Consider the following 21,973-nt stretch of genomic DNA (forward strand, 5'->3'; position numbering starts at 1 on the left):
CAAGAACACAGAGTTTCTGTGGGAGTAAATCAGACTACGTTTTGACACACAGCAGGCAATCAAAAAATGACCATAATGCAAAGTGCTTTCCAATTACCTCACCCTTATGCTGCCTTCCTTACAGCAAACCATGTGGATCATGCTGTTTGAGTGTCAGTTAAAAATGCGTTTTTCAAGAGCAAGAGAAACATGCTCTTCGCATTGGTAGAGGAGCTAAATTTCATTGTTTATTATTACTTACTCCATTGGAATCTAGTTACCTGTTTTAACATATTGTTTATGCATAGAGTGAAGCCTGCATCCCAGCCCCAACAACTGCGAACAAAGGAATAAAGAGCCTAAGCTCAGAATCCCTACCCCACAGTCACATCTAACATCTCATCTGCCTGCTTGCTTAGACTGTTCATCAACGGTTTCCTAACAAGTTTTCCCCAAGGGTCATATGCAGAGTTGCTCTCTCATTATTGATGAGAGAGCAACTCGGATATAACCTCAGTGTACTAGATATAAGAGCAATTAAATAAAAGTGGTATGTAATGTATTAGATATTGATAAACAATTCCAGAGCAGTTGTATAAGACTGCATCCATAATCCAAAACAATTTCAGCACTCATCAGGAATTTCATAGGAAGTGGGAGAAAAACCCTTCACACATCATTTCCTTAGTAGCCCAGAAAGAAAATGTATTTTCTTACCTGCCAACCCAGTCAACAGCGATACCTTCCCCGTTGGGCACATCATCACTTATCACTGCCTCCTTATTTGTTCCATTTAGGAACATTCGCTCAATGACCTTCCTCCCCACATCAATCCAGTACAACCTCTTTTCCACCCTGTCAAAGTCCAGTGCCACCACATTTCTCAGTCCTTGCAAAATGAGAGAGTAAGACTGGCCATCTGCTGTGAGATTTCTCAGATAGTAACGGTTGCTAAAAATAAGGTATGGGGAGATATTACTATTTTGCCGGCAACTTTTTCCGTCAGGCTCCCGGATATAGCCTGGGGCACACTTACAGATGTAGGAGCCAGCTGTGTTCTCACAAATCTGGCTACATACTGATGGAGTTTCATTGCACTCATCAATATCATCACAAGTCCGTTTATCAGACATAAGTTTGTATCCAGGATGACAAGAACAGTAGAAACTTGTCCGTGTGTCTGTACAGTCATGATCACATCCACTGATTGAAGGGTCACTGCATTCATTTATACCTGGGGAAGGAAAGAAGTTTTATTCAAGGAACCGGCTGGCAGAGAAAATAGTGCAGTCACCTTCCAATGTACTCTCTCTGTCTCTCTCTCCCTGCTACCCACTGAAAATGCTGAATATTAATCTGGGCTGCTATAATAAAGGAGCAAGGAAAAATAATCTAATCTAATATAAAATTATTCTAGCACCTTTGAGGTCTGTCACCAAACACACTGAGTGCAAAACACACACTTACGAATGGTGTATTTTGGAAGTGTAAGAGCAATACAGAACAATGTATAAACTACATTTAGTTTATATAATTAGCTAATTTTCATGGTTTATTAAAACAGTATATAAGTATGATTTAATCAAAACAAAAAATTAGATGTATACATTTCTTATAATCCTTCTGAGATAACCATGCAATAAATATGATTGTTACTACGCAATTGTCTTGAGTTCATTTTTTTTAAAGCTGCCTAAGCATTTTAAATTCAGTAAGACAATACAAATAAATCTACACATACCACATCCTTTTTCATCACTATTATCTAAGCAATCATCCAATCGATTGCAGACTTTAACCATTTCAATGCAGTTTCCATTGTCACATTTAAAATGATGGGGAGAGCAGGTTGCTTCTGGTGTACTACAGAGATGTTCCAGCTCATCAGATTCATCACCACAGTCATTATCCCCATCACAGATGTAGGCCTTGGAAATGCAGCGCCCATTCTGACAAGTAAACTGGTGCAGTTGACATGGTCCATAGATGCATCCCCTTTCATCACTGCCGTCACCACAGTCATTCCGCCTGTCACATCTGAAGAAGAATGAACACTTTTTTCAAATATAAGAAAGCAATCACTGTCTCTAGGGCTGGTGGATAGATACACTCTCCTGATTTCCAGAGAAGGTCAGATACTATTGGCTTCACTGGAAGAGACTTTCAGAAATCAGGGTCATATTATATAGAGTCTGATCCTGTAACTCCTGCTTGTATGCCCTATATGCATTACAAGCTGAACAAAATCACCCCAGGAGAGGCTACTAGGCACAAGGAAAAGGGTTAAATGCTAATGGTGAGCACTGCGAATATTAACATAGAAAATTGCAGAGCATTTTCAAGTTAAAATTAATGCATGAATGCAGAGCAGATAAATAGTTTCATTACAATACTTAACAACTAAATAGTGTGAAAAAAGTTGAATTAGCTCCTTCACTTTAGCAAATTTTGAGAATTTCTGCAGTGGCTCAGGCAGTTACAAACCTGTATGTGTTTCGAATGCACAAGCCATTACTACAAGTAAACTCATTTTCTGTGCAAGATCTTCGTGTGCAGTTCTGGTGTTCATCAAATGCATCACTGCAGTCAGCATCACCATCACAGATCCATGCCCGAGGAATGCACCTCCTGAGCGGGGGCCGATTGTTGGCACATGTGAACTCTGCTGCTGTGCAGTTGCGGTTTGCTGAGAGAAAAGCACGGTCACTGACACACCAGCTTATGCTCTGGGTATGTAACACCCACCCCGACACACACACACACAGCCTGGATATCCACCCGTAATCTACAACAGAGCCAGGCTCTGCTGCATGTGCAGAGATAGATACCACTGCACCCTCTCATATAAAGAACTCATGTGCATTCCCACTAATTTTCACTGAGCTTTGCTCTTCATGGAGGCTGACTGGGAGCCAAAGCACTTTAGGATTCCTTAGGCAATGCTGGCATGTGCAGAACTCTGGATCTTGTTGGATTCTCATTTTTCACATTCTCAAGTTTTTCATGTGTCTGGCCAGATTTTCTGGGACCTGAACAGGTATTAGGCCTAGGCTCTCTATCCTCAGCTTTCTTCAAGGTATTCTGTGCTCCAGGGAGCAAGTTGAAAAGGGCAAGGACTGCAAGTGTATCAAGCTGCTGTTAAAAGAATCAAGGAGCAGGACCAGGCTTGGTGAACCTTCTTCCCTTTGTTCACCCTCTAAGCAGCCACACTTATTTTGCTCACTAATTTTTAAAGAAATTATGCCAAAACCATGTGGTTATTAACATGCACAAGATGTAGAGCACGAGAATTAGGGAGTATCTCCACTGAAGCTGCTATTGCTGCCCAGATCATAAAAACAACCCAGGTTAATCAGATATTCACTTGAACTCAAGAATTCAAAGAAGAGCAATTGTAAAATTAGAACTTTTTTTTTTTTTTTAGCAGTAAAATATTCAATTTAAATTCAATATAATGAAAATGAAGGTACAGGAATGTCGTGGTTTAACCCCAGCCAGCCACTAAGCACCACACAGCTGCTCACTCGCTCCCCCTCCCAGTGGCATGGAGGAGAGAACTGGAAGCGTAAAAGTAGGAAAACTCGTGGGTTGAGACGAGAACAGTTTAATAATTGAAATAAATAATAACAATTGTAATTGTAATTAAAAGGAAAATATCAAAGAGAGAAATAAAACCCAAGAAAAACAAGTTATGTAAATGCATTGAACACCCACCACAATTATGTCTTTGATCCTCATCACTCATATCCCCACAGTCATTATCACCATCACAGATCCATGTTGCTGGGATACATCTACCATCATCACATGTGAACTGGTCGCTTGAACAAGTCCGCACTTGTGGCACTTAAAAATGAACACAATCACTCTGCTTGTTAAACTAACCTGCATTGCCATGAAAATCTACTGAGCAGGATATTTTAGGGAGAATTTTATGATAGTGAAATGTAAAATAGAAGCTTAAGCATAAGACAGTTAAGGTATAAGCTGCAAGACATTTTCTTAAGCTAAAGGTCCAACTCCAGCAGTGTGCAAAGTGAGCTATCAGCCCTGCTTAAATCTCAGAAGAATCTGTTCTGCCTTGTGTCATGCCAACTTTTTAAGTGAGAATAAAGACTATGTTGTAATACCAATTCTCAGTGACTTCAGTTAGCCCTTTCTCTTCCTTCCTGGAGATTACTCTACTTCTTTTCATCTTCTTCCCCCCCTCCACTGCTTATTACTATCAGTTTCTATTGCACATACAGGATTTGCTTACTGTAATACTATGATACTCTACCTCATACTGTGTCAACAATGTTCCTTTGCATGCCATATTCCTTTTTACCCCAAATGCAATATTGTACACATGCTTCCTGTAGAGCACGACATCTGCTTTTACATCCAAAACAATATCAAAATACTTACTACTTTTCATCACTTGCTTCATATTCCATCCACAGTTTTAAGTATTTAAGACTTGAATTACCCAGCGACTCAGAGTTGGTGAATAAACCTCAGAAGACACCTATTTTCCACTGAGTCTGGATTCAAGCTGCTGCCTACAAGCAAAACTACCGATTTTCCATAACCCTCCATGTTCTATCTTCTGAATATAAACTTACCACAAGAGGCAGGTTCATCAGAGCCATCAGCACAGTCTATTCCTTGATCACAGTACCAATGAGCAGGAATACAACGTCCCGACGTACAACGAAACTCACTATTTGTGCAAGTCAGTGAGACTGGAAGAAAAAACCTATGTATGACTTCTTTCTTTCTGTTACCTTTCCAACTTGTTTTAAGTTGCTTTTGAGTCCATGTTACGCAAAAATATTACAGACCCCAAAAAAGAAAGAGAAAAAGTTATGCTAGGAAGGATGCCTTTTCACAGCCTACATGCTAAGAGTTCATTGTACAAAGCAGCTTGATCTTTGCGTGCAAAAAATAGGCTTAATTCTCTCCTTGGGTATATATATCAGCTAGTAAGTAGACAGAATTTGCCCTGGAAATAGGACTGCATGCAGCAACTGTAAATACAGTCTCCATTCATATTTGAGATTTATGAACAAGAAAATTACCACAGTCCAATATATTTATTTCTCTGGTGCCCAAACGAGGTGGTAACAGACTCCATGCTTTACAAGGAATCAAAACGTGCAGTAAGGAAGTAATATCTCACGGTAGATAATCCTTTCCTCGTTCTCCTACCATTCTTTCTTCACTTGCAGGTAGGAATCTTTTCTTAATGACAGTGAAGAACAAACTAACACCGAATAGTTCCAGCTAAGCATGCTGCAAATATTCCTTCTGCACTTTGGCTGAGTCCCTTCATCCTGGCATGTATAATGGGTTTGATAATTTCTTCAGTAGTTACTGATACTTTCCTGTACCCTCTGATGGTTTCAAGACACCAAAAAGGACCCAGTTTGGCCTTTTAACTTGCTCTTCTATGTGCCTTTAATGATGGAAATCCAACGCAATTAACTCATTGCTCTTGGGGTTTCTTTCATCTCCCATTCTCCCTTTCTCTCCCTTTTTCTTGCCCTTCACCACTTCTCAATTTAAGTAATTCAGCAGTGTTGCTAGGACATAAACAGTAGAGGGGACAAAGCACACCTTTCATGAGCAGCACAAGACTCACTATGTCTGCATATATAGCCACATATTTTTGTCATGTAGGGGTCCATAGATTAAAAGCGGCCACGTCCTGGCTAGAAAAATTGAACTCAATTTTAGAAAAAATTGTGGCAGAGTTAATTCAAGGCAGGTAGCTTTAGGAAAACTAGCGAAAGCAAAAATAACCCACTCGGGCAATACTAAAAATAAATAATTACCTGAAAATATCCATTATGTTTTATAAACTGGTCCAATACATTTTATATGGGAAAAGTACTACCTAACACAAACATCTGCATTAGCAAAGATAAGCTGGGTTGTAAATAAGGCTGATCGATTGAAAACTAGACACTTTTATGCACTAACTGGAAGCAACAATGAACAACGGATCATACGCTAAGGCATACATAACTACATGAAAGAGCTAAAAGAAATTACATTTGAGCCTGTATACAATTTCATTTGATTAGAAGGAAAAATATTCTAATATAATGTCCTAGAAAAAGCCAACTTGCCATAATACTTATGTGCCAACTACCTTGTAAAACCATAAACAACACAGAGCAGAATAAGCACAAGGAATGATCCCTCAAATGCTGTATAAAAATGCTGCAAAAAAATATGATCTTCTTTATTGGATAAAGGCCTGACTTAGATAATTGTGAGCTAATAACAGAATGCATATACCTTATAACTCTTCAGTATTACATTAGATGTTTTGAGAACAGCTGGAGTTATGTCAAAGGTAAAGAGCAGTGGAAAAAAATTACCGAAATACAAGAAAAGTAACCAAGGCCCTATTAACTTACCACAGTGAGTAGGACTCTCATCACTCATATCTCCACAGTCATTATCACCATCACACAAATACGTTCGAGGAATGCAAATATTTGTGCTTTGACATTTTGTAAAACCAGATTGGCAAGTGCGCTCCGCTTTAAGGAGGGAGAAAAAAAAAAAGGCAAAAGTTCTTTAGAGCTTTTTTTATTACCATTATGCTGTATCTCATTCAAAGATACATAATATTGTTAAAAAGTGTCTCATGTCACTCACTTGCTAAAGTGCATTTATACTGCTCATGCTGTATGGAAATGATTAGACAATTGCTTTTATTGACAAAAATAATGCAAAAACATGATCAAAGAAACACATGTCAATTCTTGGGGACGAGGGAATGTAAATTGACCTGTGTTCACACTGTAATGCCTGATTTGCAACCAGTTGGTACGGTACGAATCAACGTGATTCGCAATGAATCATACAAATGATTAGCGGACCAGGAATTTCAAACATTCAGATTTCACTAAACATTAAAAAATTGTCACAAATAAATGCTAAAAAAAAAATCTCTAAATATATTTTCAAGTTCTCTAACTCCAGCTATAAATTTTCCACTGAAGAATGTAATCTCAGTGCAAAGACATGATTAGTTTGATTAAGTGCATTAGTAGTCAATATTGAACTAATCACAGTTTACATCTTAAGAAAAATAACATAACTGTTAACTTTTTGAGAGCTGTAAGGCATATAATTTTAAACAGAATAAATATAAACTGTATCTGTATACAAGTCACAAGATACACTCCTGATCATTAAATTTAGTATAATTAATATAGTACAACACAAAGTAAAAACCCACTGTCAAATTCCAGGCTAATCCTGCAAAAATATAAACCCTGCATCCAGTTCATCTGAAATAATCTTTTTGAAGTCCGTGAGATTACTCACAAAACCTAACATTAAGCACTGCATGAGCATTTGTTGCATCAAGGCAGGCTATTTAAAGCAATAGTTACTATGTAATATCTTAGGGTACTCTTGAATATCTTTTAGAACTCTGTTTGCTTCAAACACCACAAAGCAGAGTCTGTAACATAAATAAAAAAAATCTTTTATCTTCTCTGCTGATTTTGTCATAATTCTTCACACGCAAACACATTTGCCTTTTCTTTGGTCTGAAGATTCAGCCTCAAACAGGCATTAGGTAATTTGGATAAACTTACGGCAGTTTCTCTCATCGGATGTGCCATTATCGTAACAGTTGTTTACTCCATTGCAGACGTACTGAACAGATATACACCTTCCATTATTGCAAGTAAATTCTGTGTGTGAGTCACAAGTTCGGAACAAGCAGCCAACCTCATCACTGTTATCTCCACAGTCATTGTAGTGATCACAGCGGTAATGATAGGGTACACATCTCCCATTACCACAGGTAAAAGCTGTTGGCTGACAAGTATGGAAAGCTGCAGGAAATAAAATATTTTTTAAAAATTAAAACAAAAAGAAGTATACACATGGATAAAACGTAATCTAAGTTCTCTGAAAAAGTAACAAAGTAAAGTCACAGTATTTTTACCTGCCAGGGCAAACACAGCTGCAAAACGGACTGCATGAAAAGTAAAGTACATATTTGCATTAAATGAAGTAGAAATTGGCTATGCATGATAAAAATTCAGTATTATAGTGCTTTTGGATTCTAGAGCAAATCAGTAGCCATTCAGACCTCAAGTCTGTGAGCAAGCAAGGGATCGTTTCCAAACTACAGACATAAGATCCATAATCATAAAGCCATAAAAGTGATAGAGAACACAGTACAGGCAAGACAGAGTATGTGTCACTTTCTCATGGAGTTATTTTAAATGCTTACCACACACACTTTCCAACTCATCACTGCTATCACCACAATCATTGTCATTGTCGCATTTCCATCTCTCGGAGATACATCGCCCATTAAGGCATGTGAAAAAACCAGTGTCACACCTGGTACCGTTATCCACAATACAGTGCTTGTTATTGTTGGCTAAATACCAGCGACCTTCAGAGGGGCACTGACATTCTGCACCAGCTGGACCTAATTTTTTATGTTTGATAGTTAAAAAAAAAAATAAATAAAAGGGAGACAAAAAATGAAACAAGTTTAACATTGATGTTTTAGATAGGGTACTATTAAACCATTCACAGCTGTAACACTGGAAAAGGTAATGAAATTCTCACAACTCCTGTAAGATATATCTGCTTAGATAGAAGTGTGGGGACTTAGCCAGATTTTTATCTCAGTTAAGCATATGCAAACTCTTTAAACTCCCTAAGAGTTATTTCAGACTCCCCTAAAGGAACTGAGATCAGAACTTGGAGTATCTTAATATCTGCTTGTTGTCCAAATACTTTTTGAGTGGCAACAAGATTGCATCTGATGCTTTCAAATATCAAAGCTACACCAGCTGAGGGTCTATCTCTTGAAATTAAAACATGGTTTTCAAAACTCCTTGCACTAGACTAACTGCTCTTCTCAAAATCAATGAGAAGTTTGAGTTGTTTTCAGGCAAGCCAGATTTTTAAAGGCATTTAAGATGCTACAAATGAAAGCAGGCACTGAATGAGTTTTTCAAAGTCAAGGATCATAACTCCCAAAAATCCACAACACACAAAACAGCTCTGTAACAGGTATGTTCTTTGGGGTATACTGCCATGCTGGTTTCCTGGACATCTGGACTGGCAACTTGTTGGAGCACTCCAACACTCTCCTTACACATGCAGAAGGAAAGGTACAAGATGGGATACTTATGTCACTCAGGTCTCACTCAAACACACAGCTGATGACATAGAGTATGTTTCTGGAGTCCATTACTCAAAAGGACACCTGCCCCACAGTGTAGACAGAAATTCGTGCTATCTTCTTAGTAATTGTCCAGCATTTAAAATGAAGCAGTAGAAACATTTATTTTGGTAATTAATCATTAGGGAAAGACTTCATAGTATCATATGATAAAGAAACAGTGATCATAAAGACTTTAAAATACGTGGTAGAAAACATCTGTTCAGTATATAGCATATCAGTATGTATTCCTAAGGTAACTATATGCTGCAGAACTCACTTCATGTCTCATCCCAGAGGAAAAAAAAAGTTAAAACCCCAGAAAAGTGTGTTCTGGTTTAAATTAGAGAGACCCATAATTTTTATCTGTAAGGATTCTCAGACACAACCCTCAGGTGTGTTGGCAAGATACCATGTCCCTGAATGCAATCATTTTGATCGCATTTATAAATAAAATAAATACGAAACATTTAGGAATACTAAGAAATATTTCAGCTGTCCCCATGGGACTAAAATTGCTATACCATGACTTCTAATACAGACAACACTAATAGCTTACAATCTTCAAGCATAACGGCTTACCTGGTGCACAGATGTGACTGCAGCCACCATTGAACTGGTTGCAAGGGTTGGTACACTGCTGCTGCTTACTTTTTGCCCAGACATGAATATCCATTGGTCTTTGTGGAAGATTCATGATCATTACAGTCTGATCTGAACCATCATACTTATTAGCCCGATAAATGCTTCGTGTGTTCCAGTCTGTCCAATATATGTGCTGATCAAACAAAGTCATTGCAAATGGATGCAGAGCAGTGCTAACAATTACCTCACGATTTGTACCAGTGAGAGTGCATCGCTCAATCTTCTGCCTAAAATAACAAAGAAATTATTATATATTACATGAAAGAAGTCTTCTAGCATGTATAAAGCCATGCCCTAATTAGTCCGGCAACCAGTATTCACCATTTCAGTAATTGCACCAATATGTTGGGTGCTGTTAGGAGTTAAAAAAATCTCAAATTTTCCAATCTATGGTGTCAATAGTGATGCAGAGTAGCAGCTCTGTAATACTGACACAATAATACAATGGAAGTAATTGGGCTGAAGACCTAAACGTTTAAACAACTATGCTACTAAGAGCTAAAATGAATGCAAAACTTCATGAGAAAATACACTTCTGGAATGGGTATAATGTTAATGACTTCTTGCACCAGGAGAAAACAGACCCATGAAATGTGGCATGTTTTCAGTTCAGTTTTACCTTCTGCAGATCCAAATTTACTCAATTAGGAAATACAAGCAAATTCATGAGACTATAAACATCCATTTTCTGTTATTTCTCACATAAGAATACAGGAGGAAAAAACAGTTCTAATATATAATAACCATCACATATATAACATCTAATAGCCACAAACATATAGTGTATGATAAACTTATCTTCCTAGTTGATCTGCCAGTTTTGATTCTACCTTAGAAACAGTGTTTGCAATGATAAACAAAATTCCAACAAAAAAGACTTGAAGGAGCCCCAGAAAAACAGGATTCAACTCCAAGTTCTGTGACAGACATGTTCTGCTGTATGTGAACCATTCTTTACTCACACAGACAGCACTACTGACCCACAACCACTTAGTCACTGCTTCTTTCCTTCAGCCATTCCCACACTTAATGATCACTTCAGCAAAGGTCAGCAGGGAATCTCGCTGATGCCAGGAGACCTAACATGCACTCTTCATGCTAGGGCATTATTTCTAAGCATTATTTATAAAACGATGATAAAAGTTAGAGGTTCCTTTTACCACACAGATCCCTGTCTGAGACGGCCAACCATACAAGAATAAAGCATGAGAGAAGAGAAAATGGAGGATATTCAAGTTATTTGCAATGAGGATAACAAGAGAAGGATTAACAAATAATAGATGGGGTTATCCAAAGGAAGAGAAAGAGCTTGACAGAAAAACATCAAGATATAAGTAAATGTTGAAAATGAGATGAGGTATTGTCAGCAAGTTGAAGACAGCAGAACAAGAATGAGCATGGATAAAGGCTGTCCTTGCCCCCAGCTCCCAGCATCTTGCTGTTCAGTCACACTCTAATGTGCACATGGCAAGGCTGCCAACCGCTGACTGACAGAAAGAACACACCTTGGGTTGTCTCTGCTCCATCAAGTATGGCATCATTCAACTGCACTGCTCTTAATACTCACCTCTAAACAGCAGATAGACGTAAGACAGTATGTATGCTTATATATAAAGGCGTAATGCCTAAGAAGTGGAGTGGTGTTTATGCAATGTCAATGGAACAGAACAATTCTCTAAGAGGCTGTGGCATCTTTCACACACAAGCTTCTGGAAAGAGCTAATAAGAATCCCAGAATGGCTCTACGGAGAGTAAATATAAGGAAGATGTGGGACTAAAGACATCATACCCAGTGATTTTCTTCCTGCTAGCAGCTTCTCTCCCTGTTCATCACTGTGTGGCCAATACCTCTTGCCTGTGAAGTCAGAAGGGCCAAATGTTGTTGTTGGAGACTCCAAGCAGAAGCTCCACCCTTCTGTTCAAGCCACCAAAAGAGTTCTCACAGAAACACAAAAATGCTCCAACAACTCAGCATTAGCAGTAAGAAAATTACTTGAATGTATTTTATCTAACCTCAAAGCAACTGTATGTTTAAGTCTCTGCTAGAGATAAAATTTATTATCAGTTATATTTCAGACATTTACTAGACTACCAGTGTCAGCTGAATAAGAATGGAAAGAGCCAATGAGAGAAAATGAGCAGATAAGAAATTTCTCAAGAAGCTGAAGAAGCTCGTCTCCTTTGTCATCACTAGTAGTAAGAAAAAAAGTTGCATTTCATATAAGCAGGAGAAGAAAAAAATATAATATTAGTAATTATTACAGGAAAATAGTAATGGGCAGACACTTTATAATGCAAAAGCTTTAATATGAAAGAACAATTGTGGGAAAAGTGCAGGAAGGCACTTTTCTATGAAACTGCACTTCTACAAAAGAAAAGAAGCTCAAATGCAACTCTCCTGCAATACAGGCTCAGGTAATTTCCTCCTTTCATACCACAGGAAACTTCTTAGGGGGAGCCCTGTAGACAGTTTCCAAGTGTCAGCATGCTATCTGGTGAGGGATTCTTACTATGTCACATGCAGCAAAATACGGGAAAGGAACAATGTGCAACTAGCATATATGTTCTATCTGCTTGAGATAGATCTGAAGACTTGCATGTGTGCCCACTGGTATCACAACACTTACAAGGCAACAGGAGGGTCTAAAATAAAAGAATATAAACACTATTTTAGACAGAGGGATAGCACCTTTGGAACACTAGCATAAACAAGAGGAGAATAAGCAAGAGTAAAAATGGAGCAAAATATATGGCTCACCCTTGTGTTCCCCTGGTGCATTCAGAGCTAAGGAACACTCATTTTGAAGTGACTGGTCTTCATACCTTACCCCATGCTCATATCTGTCCATCTGAAAGGGTAAAGGCCTTCCCCATGAAAGTCAGAATAAAGACAACTTCACACTATTTAAGCATATGCTCCCCTACCTCCATTAACCAGCGTTTGAACGAGAAAAGAGGATCTCTCACTTGACAACTTGCATTCCCCTTAAAATAGAGCGTTTCATTACACACACCCTGCTCTCCTGCACACAGATGAATCCAAATAAGCATGCCTTCCTCCCAGAAGATTCAATAGAGGCACAGACCATAAAAGACACTACATTACAGACATCACTTTTCTGTCACAGCAAAGAAGCCTGCAAAAGAACTGCTATGCTGAAGGTACCAGAGGGGAAAGGTATGATTGCTGCAGTGATTTCTCTCAGACCATGGATGAATTTGAATGGATATAAACCAAATTTTTTTAAAACTTTCCTGCTGATAGCAGAAATTCTGGTGGCATAAATTGAAGAGTAGAGTTCTGTCTGGTAGGCCACAGCAAGAACATCATGCCAAACTCCACAGGTAACAGGCACTAATAATGAGCAATGAATGATGTAAAATGTGCACTGGGATTGTATTTGTTGGAGAAGATGCTTATAAAAGTCTTGAGTTGCACATAAGATGAACAAACTGCCAGTGGGTACAAATGCCATAAAGCAATGGATTACATCTACACTATGCCATAACAAAACTTTTTATTGCACAGTAGTTCCACATCAAGACTTGACATTGCATTGCTAATAAGTAACTCTTAACATTCTATAATACAAAGCACCAAATTCAATTGAAATGCAGAAAAAATTTTAAAAATGAAGAAAAATAAATAACAGATTTATGAAAAATTAATCAAATGTAAACCAACAAGTATGTTATGAATACATACAGATTTGCATCAGCCCAGTATAGCTGCTGTTCTTCATAGTCCAGGGTAAGCCCATTTGGCCATACCAAATTTGTGCTCACAATAGGTGTTCTGAAGTTTCCTCCAAGTGTAGCTCGTTCTATCTTTGCATTTGAACTCCAGTCAGTCCAGTACATATACCTATTAATAACATGATTGCAAGGTCATATTTTCAGCAAATAAAGCTCGCAAAAATCATTATCTGCTCCAGAGCATTTCCACCCTGGTGTCCCTCACTGAAGTGTACAGTGCAAAACTAACAGAAAAGAACTTCTTCCTCTATTTTGGCCCACATTGACAAGAGAATCTTCTAGTAGGGATCACTGGAACCCACTGGAGTGAACTTCAGAAAAGTTTTTCTGGCTCCTATGAGAATCCAGTAAAGTCAATTAATGTCTTTCTTCATTTGAAATACAGTATAATTAGTAATGAAATTAGAAATACAGTATATAACAGTAACATCCCCAGCCTCTCAGAGAATGTTTTGATACTGAAACAAGAATTCTTTTGAGGCACTCATGACATACAACAGAAAAACGGAAAGATTATATAAGACTCTAAATAGAGAGATCTCTTGCCAGCGCCACCTGATTATCATGATACGATATTCCTGAAGAAATCTTGGTTTCAACAAATATCCTTTGTTTTTCTGCCTCACACAGCAAATTGAGGATGGTTAGTTGCTTGACAAACACCTGCTTTGAACATTGTTCTCATTTACCCACAGTAGCTGGCTCCCACCCTCACTAAATGGAGCTTTATGCACTACACATTCAAAATGTTCTAAAAATCTCAGAAGAAAACTCAAATCTCTGAGGCCAAGACCAGCTTAGAAAAATTAAAGCGTTAGATCTAGGATGGTTATGCACAGCTGGAACTTTGGGCTCAGAACAGGAAGTATCAGGCAGTCTTCGTCGAAGTCTAAATTATAGTTTCACCTGCAGTCAAAATAAAGTATACAAAGTGCAACACATACCCTCTGCAGGGATCTAACACAACGGCCCTTGGTCGTGGAACCCGGGCAATCACTGTGCGGTTAGATCCATCTACAGCCATTGAGCTGATAGTCTGATTGAGGTAGTCACTGTAGTAAATTCTGTTGTTGATCCAGTCAAAGGCTATGCCATCTGGAGTCCCCAGGTCTTAGACACATGCAAGCAAACACACAAGTTCAGTACGGCTTCCTGAGATATTGCAATACCCTTCACCTATGATAACGTGCTATATCAAAGATCTCTTTGAAACGCCATTGGTATCAATGCAAATTTGTCCACTTAAAATTCTGAAGAACTGATACTTAGGATTTAGGCAGTCCTGTATATGTAGTAGGGTTACAAAGACCTTTTCCTCACACAGACCCAACTTCCAGTTGTTATTCTCTAAGTAGTAGGAACCATCCCTCACTCCATAATATTCATTTACTATATATAATTTAAATTTATTACATATAATTTTATATATATAATAATATTTAACCTGTTTTATATTTCCATTTCATTGTGATTAAGATGAAATAAGAACTTCAGAAGAGGAAAAAACTTAGAAGATATCTTAACTAAACAGTCTACCTTGAACATTAGCATAAAAACACCTGCTGAGCTAGTGCTAGGTGCTGCAGTCCATTTTTTTTCAATATCCAATCACTTTGTGTCACATTTCAGTGCACTTACCAGATGCAACTACTGTTGGAGAGCCAGTTCCTGAGTAAATACTAATATAACTGATTCTTCCTGTCCCTGAAGGATAACTTTGTGTAAAATATATTCGGTTGTTTATGCTGTCAAAATCCAGGGCCACTGCAGTTCTTAACACGTTGACTGTGCGGAAGGGAGGACTGTGATTTTCAGGATCTAGGTGGATACTTCTGAGGGCATTCTCAAGAGCAAAAATCAGGTAATCATCTGTTGAAATGGAACATCTCTTGCCCTCACTGCCTAATGTTCCAAAGGCACAACCACATTTGGGTGTCTGCACATCAGGTAGGGCAAAACACAGATGAGAACAGCCTCCGTTGTTGTCCAGACAAGGATTGTTGTTGACATCAAGGGGTGAGCGTGACTGGAAATGACTGTCGTAAATGGTAACATCCCTTAGCCAATTAATGTTGTCTCGTATTACAGTTGGCTGATCAGTATTGCCTGGCTCTTTGCTGGCTTGGAAGACTTTTTTCAGGTTCCGATCCACCCAGATCATAGAATTTCCAAAGACAGTGATACCATATGGAGTCGGATAGCGACTGCCATAACGCACAATTTCAACATCACCACCATCAGGCTGAATTCTTGCAATCATATCTAAGGAATCATCCACCCAGTAAACATAGCCATTGCTGTGATCTATGGCCAGCCCACGAGGTGTGACAATGCCTTCAGACACAAGAACCGTTCTGTTGGTGCAGTCAAGAAATGCACGTTCGATCTTCGGATTTTGCCCATAGTCTGCCCAGAACAGATACCTGTTTTTTGGGTCAACTACTATGTGCCTTGGCATATCTATGGTAGTTTTAAGCAGAACACGGCGATAAGTTGTGTTTAAACGCAAAACTTCTATAAAAGTCTCTGTCAAGAATGCATTTGTAAAATAAAGATTTCCTGTATTTAAAGAAGAAGGAAAAAAGAGGCAGAAAAACAAAACAGGAAGTTAATATATTGCATCAACACCTAAGAAACATGAGATGATAAAATACTAAACCATAAAATGAATATCCATCAACATCTTAGTAGTTGGAAGCATAAGGTACTTGTCTACTCTTTGAGGAATTAGAAAAAAAGACACCCAAACTGACAATAGCCAATTAATTTCTAAATCCTCATTGACTGTCACAGGGAAAATCAGTGGTATAAGATCAAAAGTGCAGCTGTTCTTTAGGTGTACTTGGTGTAATTTTTTTTTTTTAAATCCTTTGGCTTGCCCTTCCATACTCTTATCCCTTCACCTTTTTCAACAAACAACTACAAAATCCATGTTATGGCACAGCACTGTATACAGTAACTAAATTAAATGTATACAGCACATGATTATTCTAAAACTCATCCCAATAAGCCCATCACTTAACAGAAGAACTTTTGCAAAACACACACATGTGTACGTATACATACCAAATAAAGGTATTAATGGCAATGGCCAGCTGCTTAGAATTGATGACACTTTCTGAAGAGTTGATATTTGACTTAATCTCTAGTATGTTTAAATAGGAACAGGAAGTGCAAGTGGGGAAATTAAAGTTCAAAGACAAACTATTTCTTCTGCTTTCTCCACTTTTCATTATAATTTATAGGATCGGTACATAGCAATCTGAGGGTAGATGAAGGGTCCTCCTTTCTTATTTACCATGTCATCAGACAACTTCTGTGCACTCTTCTCTGGTATGTGTTTTTCACTATGGTAGTAAAGTATAGTAGCACATTGGATAAGAGCTACTTATGATGCACAGACAGGAACAGGGAGCTAAGACAAACACGAAAGTACCATGACAGAAAAGGTTCTATATATCTGCTCTGATAAACTTTCATTTTTACACATATATATAAACATAAGAGTCATTCATTACTTCCTTTTGCTTGAAAATCAGTCCATAGACACAAAAGTTAGAATTTTAGAACTTCCATTCAAAATAGTTCCATTAGGACATTTGTCTAAAAATTTTACAATCTGTTAAGAGTAACATTCTCTTAAATTCATCTATGCTTACCTGCTACCCAGTCAATCGCAATGCCACGGATCCCATTTCGTCCTATTCCATTTGTAACAACATTTCTAAAATAAGAACCATCAGGTTTAATTTTACGTATTGCATTCTGAGAAGAAATTGTGCTACTGAAGTCACACCAGTAAATGAAACCAGAAGGCATGTGAACATCCACGTGAAGTGCATTTCGTCCTGAAATATTTTGAAAAGTAATAATACATTATCTTTGATGTAACCTAACTTATTTGGCATGCTATGTCAGCAAGAAATGTCAAAATATTAGACATTATAAGATTTTTTTTCCAGCTATAATATTCACATACCTCTTCCTGCCAGTGGTACCATGGCTTCAGAGTGATCAGATGTCTCTAAACTAAATCCTTTAATTGCAGAAAGCATAGAAACAATTACAAATGAATTGTATGGGGAACAGGTTCTGTTATCAGGATTTAGCTGAAAGCCAGTAGCACAGGCACAGGAAAATAATCCACCAGGTACAGGCAGGCAAAGCTGCTGGCAAACTCCAATATTATTACTGCAGCCATTTGAGGAACCAGCAGAATCTGTGAAAGACACACATGGCAAGACATAAAAATCTGAACTGTATCATCACTTCCACAGATGTATAACCAAACTCATGTACTTGCACGGTATTAACAACCAGCTGACAAAAATGAAGATCTTAATCACTGTACATTTTATCATGCAAGTGTTAGCAATGGATTTGCTCCTTTCTTGTCATCTAAGATCAATGGGGCCAAGAAGCAAATAGAACAGATATATAAATTTGAAGCCAAAGTAACAAAATTTGTTATTTAGTCAATATCACACTGATAATATTTTAGTAAAAATATATGTGCCAATAGATGCCTTAACTGGATGGTGGAACATCTCTTTACCAAAACCAGGTAAAATGCTTCTGACACTTTTCCTGAAAGTCTAACCAAACCATTTCTTTTGAAAGAGCATGCATTCTGTCTCTGAGGGAAGTTCCAGGTTTTCACAAATTGGATATCCTGTAATAACTCTTTAGCAAATACTCACTGTCTCTGTAATATACACGTAGGCACTTCAGTCTTGGGACATTATCTCTCAGTACTACTTTGTTTGCTCCAGTGGACTTGTCAACTCGTTCAATAACTTCATAATCTCGATCAGTATAGTACAGAAAGGTATCATACACAGCAATTCCCCATGGATGAGAAAGATGAACCACCAGAGTCACACGATTTGTACCATCCACATTGCCTTTCTCAATCTAAGAAATCAGTTTAAAGCTTAATATTACATTTCTTATATTAAAAGTTCAATGCTACAATACAAAATTAAAACGCAACATATGCTACTAAAATCTCTTCAATGCATGAGACCATTATGTATAGGTAGGAAGGAAAGTGTCAGCAGGATGCCAATAATGATTTCTGGGTTTTCATTCAAATTCATAATATATTTTTGATGGTAATTAGTAATAACAGTTATTCAGATTTTGCTTGGTCCTGCAACTCACATGAGTAAACTACAGTAACTCAATTACTCATGTGAACCATATGACAGAGAGATAGATGAACAGGTAGAAAAGTAATTAGTAAAAAAATCTCCTACCACTCCTGTGCTTGTGACAGCCCAGTACAACTTTTGTTCCTTAATGTCAATGGTAATGAACTCTACATGGTCAAGATTGCCAGTGAAGAGGGTTTGTATGCCTGATCCATCCATGTTTGCACTGGCAATCTTTGCTGGGACTCCACTGTCAGTTCCCTGGTCTGTCCAGTACAGCTTCCTGTAACACACATTACCATATCTGTTAGCAAAGCTGGTTGAGATCAATGGACCAGAGTCACTTGAGTATATACTTAAATCGACCTCCTTCGTCAGCCAAATACTTCAGCACATGCTGAACAGAGATCACTTCGAAGCAGGCCACAATAAAAAAGAGATCCCATTTGAAAAAAGATTAAAATGCTTGTTCTCTTGAAAAAGAAACGTCTGTTTCTCTTGAAAAAGAGACCAATGCCCATTAAATCATTTTTAGAAATTCATAACTTCCCCTGTATCATCCTGCAATACTGACAGTAGAGTATTAGGACTATAACAAGGAAGCAGGAGAATAATAATTCTGTTTCACAGATGGCTGCAAGGTTTCAGCAGTGAGTTTGGTTCTAATCTGGAATTAAAACTACAAGTTCAAAATAATCTATATGAAACAGAATTCCATTATCTGGCTCTGGGGAATGGGCGCACTGCTCTGGCCTCAGTTACTGAAGAACACCTAGGGGACATGGCAGTCACACTCCCAACTAGGGACAAAAACTCAGGCATCAATTCATCTGAAAGCCTGCCAAGCCACCAGCAGAACTGTCTCATTACTAACATGGTCCTATGGACCTGATTTTGGGGAAGAAGGAAAAAAAAAAAAAAAGCATCATATTGCAATTTTGAGTACTCTGTTGGAAAAAAAAGCAAATTACAGCTTTTTGGAAGAAAATAGTAAAATCATATTTAGTGCTATGCTATGTAGCATGTGACATTCTTCCCATGTATTGTGTTTGTCTACTACAGATAGGCCTCAAGACAGACACCACAAAATATTATAAAGACTTTAGAGCTCTCTTTACTCTGGGTTCCTATTTTTCAGATGTTGTTTGGGGTTTTTTTTAACAATCAAAATATTCTGAGATCCTTTTATTTAAAAAATTCTACCATATAAGTACATGTTAAATTAAGGAGAATGAACATCTTTGTAACAATTTCTGAAGCCATGTAATTATTTTCTAGGGCTTAAAAAGAGTAAAGAAATTCTACACAAATATGAAAAAAACAAAACCATGTCAAATCCAGGTTAGAAGCTGAAGAATTAAGAAATACGTGGAGAATACACTCATGTGCAAAGGTAACAGCAATTTTGGAAATTTACCCTCTTGCTGGATCAACTGTCAAACCAATTGGCGTGCCAGCTCCAAGAGAGGTGCCATCATTGGTAATCAGTGTTTTCCTGTACATTATGTCACCATGCAGCTTCAGGACCTAGGCAAACATTGAACTCATCAGAGCATGTAACAGAATTTGTGACAGATTTTCAAATTAAAGAAAGGAAGCCTAAATCCACAGGGAGTTGAAATTACAGAAGAAAAAGCACATTGTTCTGTACTCTAATCATCTCCTTTCTCTAACATGTACCCCTTGAATGAGCTGCTTGCAGCTTAGAACCTGCCTATGTTAACAAGCAAGCATCCTATGTATAAAAATCTTTCAGTTTCCATAATATCTTGAAAGTATTACATGCTGAACGGGTTGATGAAATGCTGATTCAGAATGTATTCAGTTTTATGTGTTTAAATTAACTGTCTTTTAATTTAATAGTATGTGTTTATATTTTAGGACAAGGACATTAATGGCTGGGCTTATTCATAGTCATCACTTTATTATATATTGCTTATCCTCTATAACCCTACAATAAATGGCTACTTTATCCTTCACATACCATCAGACTGCTACTCTCCAGAAAGCTACGTAATAGGATATCAAAGCATCTGGGAGTGGATCTTACTGCATTTGATGGCAACATTCCTTTACTATCAGAGGCACTGCATTGGGATCATTGAAGTGAAAATAGTAATAATAGTAATAATAATAACAACAACAACGACGACAATGACTCTAGTGACCAGAGAGGTTGTGTGTCAAACACCAGAAGCCTAATGACTGGGGGGAGGGAGGGGAAATAAAAAAACAAATAAAATAAAATAAAATAAAATAAAATACAAACAACAAAGCAAAACAAAAAGAAATCTACACACAAATAAGTTCCCAGAATATACTGCTTTCAATCTTTGACTATGCTCAAATGCAGGTTTATCTCTTCAAGTTTGCAAAATACTTTTCTACAGACTGTTTGCATCCTAAAATAAATCTAATTTCAGTTTTTCACTAAAAAAAAAAAAAAATCACCGATTTCAACCTGTATCAATAGCAGTGAAAAATCTAGGCTCTTACTTTCCAGTTGTCCCATCTTAAATAATTACCTCAATTGACTGTGTCCCTGGGTTACTGTAATACAGGTTTGCAGACATCCAGTCCAATGCCAGACCAATAGGAGTACCAATAACAGCTGCTGGAGCAAAAACTGTCCTGTTGGCTCCATCTGACCTCACTCTGTGAATTTCACCCTTGGAAAAAAAGACAACAAAAATGGAAAAATGTCAAGTGCAGAAAACACTGTTCTATTCCAACTAAATGAGCACAAAATGAAAATCCAGTAAAGAGGAACGTATTTGTATATGCTCAATGCATAAACATGGTAAAAACATTATTGTAAATCACAATTATCCAGTGCAAAGAGGCATTACTACTCACCAACCAATACCCGATCAACAGAAATAAAATTACTATATTTCATAAGATTGAACCATATATATTTAAGCTATATACAGTCACACGTCTGTAATTTGTATTTCATTATCAAAAGATTTTTTTAACAGGATACTTCAGCTAACCATCTTTTAAAGGAAAACAGTGTTCTCTCCATGCATAAATATTCAAGAACTGAATTTTTAATAAGCTGTAATAGCAAGAATCAAGACTAAGATTATCCTTGCAGGTTTCTTCATAATAGTAACCTTTGAAATGATAACTTAAGACTTGCAGATTCTATGGTATTAGCTACAGTGTGCGATGCTAAAGCATGACACAAACAAGTGCTAAACAGAGAGACAAGGCAGATAAAGGTGTGAAGTGGTTACTA

At 37.6% G+C, this 21,973-nt stretch overlaps 1 protein-coding gene across 2 annotated transcripts in view; it reads right to left on the reverse strand.

Annotated features, from left to right (window-relative positions):
• LRP2 (LDL receptor related protein 2) overlaps window positions 1–21,973 on the reverse strand; it is a 127,603-nt gene that overhangs the window by 35,383 nt on the left and 70,247 nt on the right. For both annotated transcript variants that reach the window (XM_086466064.1, XM_086466065.1), the window contains 18 exons: window positions 21,255–21,398; window positions 20,147–20,256; window positions 18,835–19,012; window positions 18,277–18,490; window positions 17,556–17,795; window positions 17,236–17,424; window positions 15,215–16,135; window positions 14,521–14,686; window positions 13,527–13,685; window positions 9,758–10,047; window positions 8,228–8,431; window positions 7,581–7,823; window positions 6,387–6,512; window positions 4,584–4,703; window positions 3,694–3,825; window positions 2,464–2,665; window positions 1,721–2,016; window positions 697–1,213 (listed from right to left, as the gene is read on the reverse strand). In XM_086466064.1, coding sequence (XP_086322190.1) covers window positions 697–1,213; window positions 1,721–2,016; window positions 2,464–2,665; window positions 3,694–3,825; window positions 4,584–4,703; window positions 6,387–6,512; window positions 7,581–7,823; window positions 8,228–8,431; window positions 9,758–10,047; window positions 13,527–13,685; window positions 14,521–14,686; window positions 15,215–16,135; window positions 17,236–17,424; window positions 17,556–17,795; window positions 18,277–18,490; window positions 18,835–19,012; window positions 20,147–20,256; window positions 21,255–21,398 — 4,451 coding nt within the window. The remainder of the gene's footprint in view (window positions 1–696; window positions 1,214–1,720; window positions 2,017–2,463; window positions 2,666–3,693; window positions 3,826–4,583; window positions 4,704–6,386; window positions 6,513–7,580; window positions 7,824–8,227; window positions 8,432–9,757; window positions 10,048–13,526; window positions 13,686–14,520; window positions 14,687–15,214; window positions 16,136–17,235; window positions 17,425–17,555; window positions 17,796–18,276; window positions 18,491–18,834; window positions 19,013–20,146; window positions 20,257–21,254; window positions 21,399–21,973) is intronic.

Source organism: Leptosomus discolor, chromosome 5 (assembly GCF_034619465.1).
Source record: "Leptosomus discolor isolate bLepDis1 chromosome 5, bLepDis1.hap2, whole genome shotgun sequence".
Lineage (NCBI taxonomy): Eukaryota > Metazoa > Chordata > Aves > Leptosomiformes > Leptosomidae > Leptosomus > Leptosomus discolor.